The 12,116-nt window shown below is 29.8% G+C and overlaps 1 protein-coding gene across 8 annotated transcripts in view; it reads left to right on the top strand.

Annotated features, from left to right (window-relative positions):
* LOC145680797 (uncharacterized) overlaps positions 1–12,116 on the top strand; it is a 162,343-nt gene that overhangs the window by 71,726 nt on the left and 78,501 nt on the right. For all 8 annotated transcript variants that reach the window (XM_081751840.1, XM_081751843.1, XM_081751839.1 and 5 more), the window contains 2 exons: positions 5,673–5,729; positions 11,562–11,618. In XM_081751840.1, the coding sequence (XP_081607966.1) occupies positions 5,673–5,729; positions 11,562–11,618 (114 nt within the window). The remainder of the gene's footprint in view (positions 1–5,672; positions 5,730–11,561; positions 11,619–12,116) is intronic.

The following is a 12,116-nucleotide window of genomic DNA, read 5'->3' as shown; positions in this document are numbered from 1 at the left end:
TTGTTGTCTTATCATTAAAACGAAAATATTTCATTATCTCGCGGAACCTGTCCCGTGCCGATGTCTGAGAGAAAAATGGTGGACCCCATCTAATTATTCCACAAATCTTTCATACTTAGTCTTCTTGCTCCGTAATCTCCACGAGCATAGATTATTGCAATAAATTCATCTATTCCTCGTAACTACACGGACCATGATGAATCAATCCTCTGTTAGACGATGGCCCTCTTTTTTGTACAGTCCTTCATCAACCTAAGCATAGAAACAGTGAAGAACAATCTGCAAACAGTAACATGTTTCTATCGTTTGCTTTATCCATGTATCGTTTGGCATGCCCAGTGGGCTACCGGTTTCCCTCAAAATATTTAGATTACTTATCCTACCTGTTGAATGATCTGGTGCGATTCCAATCAAATTAATTCCATCCTTGTTGCATTCTTCCACATCGATATTTGCTCTTCCTGTTGAAGTCGATCTAGCGCTACAGCTAACGCCCCCTGGTGCACCATTATCTCCTTCGCCTTGAACTTCAGTGTCAACAATCGCAGAACGTTGAATCACAATCCTGAACTTGATCGGCTTTGTACACGGCGATTAGGATGATTTCTTGTCTTTTCTCTACCTTTTACAATGCTACTGGCCACATAATAAACACTGGTATTGTAGCATTGTGAACCAAAAGTTCCTTTCTCGTTAAAACTCGTCTGCACTCGTAGAATATAGTAGAGAAGGATAATAATTATCGTCAGTGCTATCACTAATAATGTCCAAATTTAGAAATTAACATTCATTTCAGATTCCGATGGTGATATGTTCTGGAGTTTACCATAATTTGTGCCTCTGTAAGTCCATTCTTCGGAGAGTACGACGACATTCTGATTTGGCTAATATCGTAACACGTAACTGGTTGATTTGTTTACATAACTTGGTGTAGTTTCGTCTCGCGCTCCAAAACTTAACTATTGAATATTCAAAAATCGTCAGTACGACCTGCCAGAAAACAAATGAAATGAATACTCCTTAATGTGTATACGAAGTTTCACATAGCCGACAGGAAGAAAATATATTGTTGTAGTAGTACAGTATGGGTGTGCTTGGATAAGTTACCTAAAACAAATATTGGAAATTATCCAAATCTTCATTGTTTACTGGCAAATATCAAATTACAAGGAAGATCATTTTACTAAAGCGGCAGAATAAAGAGAAATGTGTTAGATGGCTAACACGTCAATTGACGGCTTTCCGCCACCGATGGTAAGTCCTTATTTTTTTCAAAACTGTTAAACAGTAATATTTAATAAGAACTTTCACGAAACATCTCAGAAGGAATAAATAAAAGTCAGAAAACTTTAAAACGATATACCAAACCGATTGCAAATAACACGAAGTAAAAAAAAATTAGAATCGTCAATTGACGGATCTTCGTCCTATTGACTAATAATTTTTCAATATAAAACGTGGAATTCTTTTGTAGATGGGTGTCTTGCCCTCTCCCAAAATCACAACAGACGCTCCTGGCTGCCAGCATTTCTTTTTCGCGACAAATTCACACAATCACAAAGATTCGTTGTTTCGTGTTTGCTTTAGAGTGACAAGGGTGTTTATTCGCGAATAAATTGTTAAAGATGAACAATTTCACTATATCTCAAACTAGGGATGATGCGCCAGAGACCATCAAATAGGGCCTCAGTAAGTTTTCTCTTTGCCGGTATGATTTCTCATTCGTTCGCGTACCAAACACGCAAAAGCTACATCAATAGCTGTTCTTTCCGCAATTGCTCCCTCATAGGTGTGATATGGTTGATTTTGGCCCATTTTGACCAAGGCGTAACCGTGATACAATTTTGGAAAAAATATATGTGATTCTAGATTCAAAGGGACATCTAAAACATACTTTTTATAATTGTGCTCACAAATCATCATAGGTCAAAAGGTACTCAAAATATTGAATCGAATTTTTTCATCGGAAAAATGGTCGGAGGGAGTTGTTATTTTTTTCAGACAAAGTCCTTGTATACACCTATAGATACATACATCCAAGTTTGAACAAAATCGATTAAGCCATCCTTGAGAAATAAATTAATCTCACATTTCCGATGTTGCGCCATTTCTCATGAACCAATGAGAGTTGAGGTTTGAAACGTGGGGGATTAATGTATCTTTGGGGTACTACATACCACCCACTTGTTGTCCCAAGATTTATCTGAGGCCATTTCACTACATTTATCCATCAATGACCTTTATCGTATTTTAAAATTGTGTAACTATTTTGTTCCAAGTTAGATGTTTTAAGGCTGTCTGGTTGTACTACTATATTTCCTCGATACTTTCATTGATTCATGTAAACCGATTTTCCTTAGGGGTGTTCATGCACCCGCGTATCATTTCAGAGTACAAGGTAATTTTCTCTACACATCATAATTTGTCAAATATGTACGTTTTGGTAGTAAATCATTAGAAAACAATTCAAAATCTTAAACCCCATTTCCATATGCAACTTTTTTTTAACTGTAATTTGGTAAAAAATACCCTATAATAAGAAGCGGGTCATTTTGGTCCAGAGGGTCATATTTTGTTTCTCTCTCTCCGTATATATTTTGAAAATTAGACATGTAAATCTTTGAGACTTTTTTACGATTGAAAACTCTTTGAAAATATGTTTTTAAATTTTACGTATTTTATTTTAGAGAGATCTTGTCAAATATAATTAGAACTACGAAAATGTTGAATTAAATTATGTGAGAGATTGCAAGAAATAAATTTAAGTATTCTTATATGCAAGTAAAAATGCATTATTAATCTCCAAAAATGTTTACCTACTTGTAATTCCAATGAATATGTTGATAGGCGCGTATTTTCAATTTTATAAATATTACCATTTTGTAATTCTAAAATATCTATTTTATAAATTTTCTAATTGTAAAATACTATTTTATAAATAGAAAATGCGAAACTAAAATATTGTAAGAAACGATTTTTTTTCTCAACTTAAAAGCGAAGATTTTGAAAGCGCTACGGCTCGTGTCAATGTTTCTCATATATCTAGTTTACTCTGTCTATCTCAAATAGATTCTCAGGCAAAAAATTTAAAGAATTTTTTGAACCCTACTCTCCCTTGGCAATACGCTGTTGAATGAAGGTAAATGGTATCAAATGGTTTTGTAAGTACAGTAAACTTGCAGTCTACGCGAATGCAAAATTGAAAAGTAATTTGAACTTCCAAGTTCAATAGAAGGATCACTGGGAAGAAAATGAAATGAAATGAAACCTTTGAATTTTACGTCCCACGATTATGCCGGTTAGGCTAAAGAAGACGGTGAAGATGAGAAATGAATGAAATGGTGGAATGAAGAAAGTGGGAGGAATCGGGAGAACCCCGAGAAAATCCATGCACTCGGTGTTTGTCCACTACAAAGTTCACTTGGCGGGGCTGGGATCGAACCCGGGATTCCAAGCATCAGAGGTGACCGCTCTACCACTGAGCCACCGTGGCCCGCGATCACTGGGAAGAGAAACCATTTCATCTGACGTTCAATCTGCATCAAAAAAGAAATTCTTACATTTTCATATAATAATTACTAGGTATATTTAAATTAATATTTAAACCAAAAGTTCTACCATTTTGTACTGTTTCCGATTTCAGTGGAAGTATAAATTTCAGATGAAATATATTTTTTCGGATATAGTATTCTGTTAATAATTTATTGTGGCCTCCTGATTTCATTTCGTTTCACTGCATGGATAACAGTAGTAGTATCAGATTTGTACCGTTTCTGTTTGGAATAAAGGATTAGAGTTGATGATTGGTACTTTTCTTGCTGTACTAAGTCCTACTCAAAAAACAGAGTTTCCCTATTACCGGTTTTTGCTAATTTGAAAAGAGATGAAATCGTGAATCTTAGCTCACGCCTCCGGTGCGAGAGGTGACCGGCTCGATTCCAGATTTAGCACTCGGTGAAAAAAGTCTAAAAACTTTTTCAGGCCAGTCGTCGTGAATGAGGCTATCCTGGGTTTTCCTCATTCACACATGTCAAATGCTGGGGTGATATCTAGGGTATAAGTCCCAGTCCAGTTCTTTCCTTCCTTTTCCTCGCATAGTGTGATCTAGAGACGTCATCCCTCATATGTGACCTGTTAACATGGTCATAGATGCCAAAAGCCCAGAAATCTAAATCGTAAATCCTATACCGAGAGTCAAAGATTTTCACTTCTTTCGGATTTAATAGTGGATTTAAAAATATATTATTGGGATGCTCAATTCATATCAAAAAAAACACTTGCTGTATATATATATATAAATTTAGGAGTCATTTAAGAGTTGAAAACAAAAAGAATAGAGAAACCAAAGAGTCATTAAAAATATAAAGTATATAGATAAAAAATTACATGAATTCTTTACAACGAACCTTCTCCTTTCGCCAAACCATCATAAGAATGCGACGTAAAAATTAAACATTACATTGAATTTTAGATTTTGTTTACTACATACAGTCAAGTAAATACAAAAAGGAAGTAAAATTACTTTAACAATATGAATGAAAATATAATTTTTATTCCTTTCTAATTTTTAAATTAAGTCTACAATATATAAACGATATATAATTACTAATTCAAATTAGTGTCGAAATATTAAATAATTGCTAGCTGTGCAAATAAAGTAATTAGTTTGTAAAGTGACAAATATTCAAGATATAAATGTTTTCGTTGAATTATATATATATATATATATCGCAATAAACACCTATGTGTCAGTTTGTGAATAAAGACGTAAATGCACACTGAAATCGCCATTATTTTAAGCGGTGGTGTTGGATTTCTTAAAAATAAAAGAGATCTTCCAAATTGAATTACGAATTTTGTAAAATCACCGTTATAGATATTTATTTAAAGAAAAACATGATGGTGAACCATCAGATGATCATTAAAAATTTATTGTTTTAGTAAAAATTACTTAAATACTGATATTATTTTATTCTAGTTATTAAATTGAACGATTTAGCGAAAAGTATCGTTACTGTAAATAGTTTTTAAAGATTTCAAAGCTTAAAAGTTTTAAGAAAAGTCAATGAGTGGTTCAGTTCATCAAAATACTACTTTGTGTTTGAATTGCAATTAAAATTTCTAAAAACAAAATATCTAGTAAAATAAAATATTTATAAATAAGTCTGCATGAATACTTTATGATTGTATTAAAATAAAGACGAGCGTGAAAAATGAAATTTCAGAGTAGACGACGTTAGGAAATTCTGGACGAACGTGTTATAAGACATAGTGTAAGAGGATAACCATAATCATAAGCCTTTCCGAATATTACATTATCTTAATAATTTTAACAACTTTCTAGGGTACTGACTCTTCTAGTATGTAGGTGTAACAAATTCTATTAACTATGCAGTAGATTATCTGCAGCAATACGGAAAAAAAGTAGAATACATGAAACTATTTTAGAAGTGTATGCAATTCTGATATTAGAATCAATTGATAAAATTATTTCCCAACAAATTGTCCGTGTAAAATCATAAAATTCTTGAAAATTCGTTATTTCAATTGCAATATTTCGTGTCTAGTCTAGTTATTTGTTGCGAGTAGTATTCTTTTAATTTTATGATAACTATTACAAAGAACTATTATATTTTTAATGTAATAGTAATATTTTGTACTTTCGATTTCAGCCTTATCAACAATGCAATCACGTAATCCGGAAGACCTTACGACTTATGAAACAATAAGTAAGTACTAAAATAATAATTTCACTTATATTGAATTTAGTCAATACAAATGTCTTTTGTTAAGTATAACAGAGAAAAAGTTCAATATACGAAATGCTTAAAGCACTTCCTTACATATCTGAAATCTTACAATTCTATGTATTAAAACTTCTTCTCAGATTACTAAGAAGACATGATCAACTGGCTTTGCTACGTACCGAATCTAATTACCTTGAATATTACGATCTTTCGTAAAATCACAATATATGAACAACCATGTAACTATTAAATTCTACTTAATGAAAATATATTTTTTTGTATATTACATTAAAAAGTTCGTAACCTACTAAATTATTTTATATGTTATAAATTTTCAATACTTTATGTTTTGATTGAACTTGCAAATTATAAAATTAAATCGAAATGAGAGTACAACGTTAGATTGTTTCATACAATGTATAACTTCTAATATATAAAACTCATATAAATCTTAATCAATAATATATTGTTAATTAGGTTGCAGTTCTTAAAATGTTACTAGAAAGTCAATTATTTTTGTATTAGTTATTTGTATATATGGATGTCGTTCCTTAGATATGGTGCTTGTGTCAATGTGTGTGCTTGGACTACATGGATGTCGTTCCTTTACTAAATTATTATTTTAAATATGTAATAGCTGTGCTTTCTAACTATACATAAGATCTTACTATAACAATAGGGATTTTATGCATGCTCCAGAGAGAATTTTGCAAACTCACATAAAGAGAATTTATGTATAGAATTCTAAAAACATATTTTACGACAAATATTTCGCACATTTTGTATTAACTAATCAGATTCATTAAATTATAATGAGCTCATTTAACTATACATAGACGTTTATTGATTAAACCACAAAGGTACGATATCTGAGAACTATACTATGCATTCGTTTCTACTTTATTAAATAATAATGCGTAGTGAATGTATTTAGTAATAGTGCACAATTGAATCATTATTTGAATCTGATGTTATCTTATTAACTGCTGTAGTACAAGCACCACATTTAAGAATTGTAATGAGATTTAAATCCTTTTACACTATTTAATAAGAAGTAATACATTATTTAGTAATACGTTTATAAGAAGTAATTAGTAATACATTATTTAATCATCAAATTGTATTACATTTGATATTGCACTTTTAATTATTCCTTTAGCTTCTTTAGCTCTTATTCCCTAATACTACATTACATTTATTAGTCGTGTTCCATATTGTTTGTTTTCGTCTTAATGACTTGTACGGAATGGATCAATTACTTATTTTACACTTTTATATTTGGAAGTCTTGTATTTCAATTTCGTATATAAAATTCAGGTTCCTTGAGATAAATCTACATTATTCTAATAATTATTTTTGATTGTGCTACTATACACTATCCATTAAGACTTACACTATACATTAAGTGGAAACTATACATTAAAACTTTCGATACTTATAATATATTGATGCCCATATAAATCGGCATACAAACAATTTTATATCTTGTTTCATAAATATTGCATATACACTGTCACACAGTTAGTTTTGTTATTAGTTTCTTTTGTCTCTCGGGTCTGATTTTATATAAATAGGCTTCCTCTTACTGTCATTTGGCAATGCTTTTCAAACACATTAGTGTTGATTTAGTAATGAAAGTGATTTTAAGATATTCTTAGATTCTAGGTCATTCTTTTAACCAATGTGTTTTCCATCAATCGTACAACATAAATTCTATTATTCTAAGCAACGTTTTTTCACTCTCATTCTAATTCTAATATAAATGTTATATATTGATACTGAAAAACATTGCATTTGGAGATGATGGTGTTTTATTTTCTTAAGCTAATGGCAAATCACAATATTATGTAAGTATTTAGTACAACGATATGGTGTATTTTTAAATTATACTCTTCTATTCTTTGGACAAAATGTCTGATCTTGTATACAAAACATGCACTAGTCAGTGGGATTAAGAAGAAGAAGAAAAGAAACTAGATATTATAAAATCAATGTATCAAATAAATGAATGTGTTGTTGTTGTCATCACCAAGACGACATATTTAGTTATTGTTAGAGTAACAGAAGTAAGGATATAATGTAAATTACCTTGCAAGAATCATAACGTTTATTAAAAAAACGGAAAGTGAACAATAAACGATACTTTGTATTATGTCAATTTAATTTACTCATTGTGTGGCTCAAACAACGATAAAATAATATCGTTAAGGGTCAGGAGGTGACAGTTATACAGTGATGATAAGAAGAGAAAAGAACATAGTTTATAGAACATAGCCATTCTAGATTATTAATGTAGAATGGATATAGTCAAGACAGTTTGAAGAAGAATAGCAAGAAAGAAGAGGAAAGAAAGCAGATGGAAATGAAAGAAGATACAGGAGAAGAAAAGAAAAGATGGTTCGGGATAGAGAACATAGGAGAAAAACGGAAATCTTGAAGAACTTACTGACGAAAGGAGTAAGAACATAGAGAAAGGGAAGTAGAAGAATGTTAGATGCATTGTAAAGGAAGAAAATGAAGGTCACAGAGAATCAAGTAAATGATGAAGGGTTTCTATATAGAATTAGATGCAAAGAGTATGCTATGAGTTTTATAGGAGAATGAGGAAAGATTTTAGAAGAACGGTGTAAAGAGTACAGGGAATACGTTAGATTATAAAGGGTTAGTAATGCAATATATAAACATGCGAACGAGACAGGATATGAAATACACTGGGAAGGCATTGAGGGGCTTGAAAGGGAGGGAAGAAGCATTTTAAGAAAATGGAAAAAGACAGAATGAATACGAAAGGAAAGGAAGCGAAAAACTTATGAACTGCAATAATGGACTAAATATACATGATATGTGGAGGAAAATATTCGATAAAGCAGAGAAGAAAGAAGAGGTTAAATCCGGTTTATTGAGCAGCAGATAGCCAATTAAAAGTTTATGTTTTTCAAAGTAAAAGTTATTTATAAAAATACACAAGTGTTTAAACAAGATTTGGCAGACGTGGAGGGGGTCAAAACCACGTCAGCGTTAAATGTATCTGACTTTAAGCTAATGTAAATATGAGCGACGTTTGATAGATGGAATGTAATGTTAATAGAGAAAACGAAGTTATTATATTTATATTTGCTCTAACTTATTATGTTGTAATTTTTGTTATTTTATCTCTACTTATATTTAACCTAATAATTTATCTATCTATGTTGATTGTGTTTCCTGATGTTGAATTTTGTTTCTGCGTTCAATACCAATTTTATCTCAATATATATTTCATTCGAATATATTTGTGATATGATTATTTCTTATTTAAAATATTACAAAGTTAATCATAATGACAACTGAAATTATTTGTCTAAATAGCTAATGACTTTAAGTATCAAACCAAAAGTTAATTGAAATAATCTATAAAATACATTTTATATCAAGTTCTTCTCAATCTGCCCAAATGACTTAAATTTATTAATTAACATTGTATGGTTTCGAATGGACTTAATATAACATTATAATTCGGAATCCTTACTAACGTTATATTATATAGGGGAAGGCGTTGAACCTGTGAACACTTTTGAGTCTTCGAAATTTTGGTGCTATTATTCAGTACTTTTCCCCCAATTTTTGTCGTACATTTAAATGTCATCTCTTTGCTATCAGATAGGATGATGATAAACGTGTTACATAATTACAATAGCTTTTAGAAGATAAAATAGGAACAAATCCGTTTTGTTCACAGGTACATTATTGACGTGTACCTTTGAACAGACCCTCTTGTACCTTTGAACAGTGATAATTTCAATGTTTCTGGGGCAATAATATAAAACGAAACGACAAATATTAACAGTTTTAAATTGCAAAAAAGGTTTAGCAATAATAAGATCCTCAGAATAAAAAATTTATCAATTAAATTAAAGATTGAAGAGAAGTTCTAACAAAAACTTGTGAACAATAAAGTTGAGCATATACAACTGTTAACATTATGTTATATAATAAGCATATATATTGAAACTACTTAAAATTATTATTAATAACTTTATATCCTAACCTAACCTATACAAAATATATCAATTGTTTTAACTACTTACATTGTATAGCTTTAAACAGTATTATTTATCGTTCAAAGGTACACGATGCATTAATGTTCATAGGTACAAGAGGGTCACCATTACGAAAAAAAGTTCACCACTAGCTTAAATATTGAACAGAAATTAAAACTAAAAATATTACTATATCCACAATGATTCTACCCCAAGTTTGGACAAATAAACTACTACAAGTAAACTACAAACAAATGAACATGTGTTGTATAATGTTTATTTCGGAATACAGGCATTGCCATTATGTAGGTTTCCTTTAAGAAGGTTGCTTTACAGTATCATACCATCTTCGTTGAAAATAATTTCTTGTAATCTGTGATCGTGTGATTATCCTCAAAGGACTATATATATAAATTTAGGAGTCATTTAAGAGTTGAAAACAAAAAGAATAGAGAAACAAAATAGTCATTAAAATATAAAGTATATAGATAAAAAATTACATGAATTCTTTACAACGAACCTTCTCCTTTCGCCAAACCATGATAAGAGTGCGACGTAAAATTTAAACATTACATTGCATTTTAGTGTTTGTTTATAACGTACAGTCAAGTAAACATAAAAACGAAGTAAAATTACTTTAAAAGTATAGATGAAAATATATTTTCATTCCTGTCTAATTTTGAATTTAAGTCTACAATATGTAAACGATATATAATTACTAATTCAAATTAGTCTCGAAATACTAATTAATTGTTAGCTGTGAAATAAAATAATTCGTTTGGAAACTGACAAATATTGAAGATATAAATGTTTTTGTTATATATATATATATATATATATATATATATATATAGCAGTAAATACCTTTCTGTCAGTTTATGAATAAGCAAATTAAATGCATACTGAAATCGCCATTGTTTTAGGTCGTGTTGTTGGATTTTTAAAAATAATAGAGATCTTCCAAATTGAATTACGAATTTTGTAAAATCATCGTTATGGATATTTATTTAAACAAAAACATGATGGTGAACCATTAGATGATCATTAAAAATTAATTGTTTTAGTAGAAATTACTTAAATACTGATATTATTTTATTCTAGTTATTAAATTGAGCGATTTAGCGAAAAATATCGTTACTGTAAATAATTTTTAAAGATTTCAAAGCTTAAAAGTTTTAAGATAAGTCAATGAGTGGTTCAGTTCATCAAAATACTACTTTGTGTTTGAATTGCAATTAAAATTTCTAAAAACAAAATATCTAGTAAAATGAAATATTTATAAATAAGTCTGCATGAATACTTTATGATTGTATTAAAATAAAGAAGAGCGTGAAAAATGAAATTTCAGAGTAGACGACGTTAGGAAATTCTGGATTAACGTATTATAAGGCATAGTGTAAGAGGATAACCATAATAATAAACCATTCCGAATATTACATTATCTTAATAATTTTAACAACTTTCTAGGGTACTGACTCTTCTAGTATGTAGGTGTAACAAATTCTATTAACTATGCAGTAGATTATCTGCAGCAATACGGAAAAAAAGTAGAATACATGAAACTATTTTAGAAGTGTATGCAATTCTGATATTAGAATCAATTGATAAAATTATTTCCCAACAAATTGTCCGTGTAAAATCATAAAATTCTTGAAAATTCGTTATTTAAATTCCAATATTTCGTGTCTAGTCCAGTTATTTGTTGCGAGTAGTATTCTTTTAATTTTATGATAACTATTACAAAGAACTATTATATTTTTAATGTAATAGTAATATTTTGTACTTTCGATTTCAGCCTTATCAACAATGCAATCACGTAATCCGGAAGACCTTACGACTTATGAAACAATAAGTAAGTATTAAAGTAATAATTTCACTTATATTGAATTTAGTCAATACAAATGTCTTTTGTTAAGTATAACAGAGAGAAAGTCCAATATACGAAATGCTTAAAGCATTTCCTTACATATCTGAAATCTTACAATTCTATGTATTAAAACTTCTTTTCAGAGGACCAAGAAGACATGATCAACTGGCTTTGCTACGTACCGAATCTAATTAACTTGAATATTACGATCTTTCAAAAAATCACAATATATGAACAACCATGTAACTACTAAATTCTACTTAATGAAAATATATTATTTTGTATATTACATTAAAAAGTTCGTAACCTACTAAATTATTTTATATATTATAAATTTTCAATATTTTATATTTTGATTCTACTTGCAAACTATAAATCTAAATCGAAATGAGAGTACAACGTTAGATTGTTTCATACAATGTATAAATTCTAATATATAAAACTCATATAAATCTTAATCAATAATATATTGTTAATTAAGTT

This window comes from Thermobia domestica, chromosome 3, assembly GCF_964235325.1.
Source record: "Thermobia domestica chromosome 3, izTheDome1.hap1.1, whole genome shotgun sequence".
In the NCBI taxonomy this organism is placed as follows: Eukaryota; Metazoa; Arthropoda; class Insecta; order Zygentoma; family Lepismatidae; genus Thermobia; species Thermobia domestica.
This window is presented reverse-complemented; position numbering and strand designations above follow the sequence as displayed.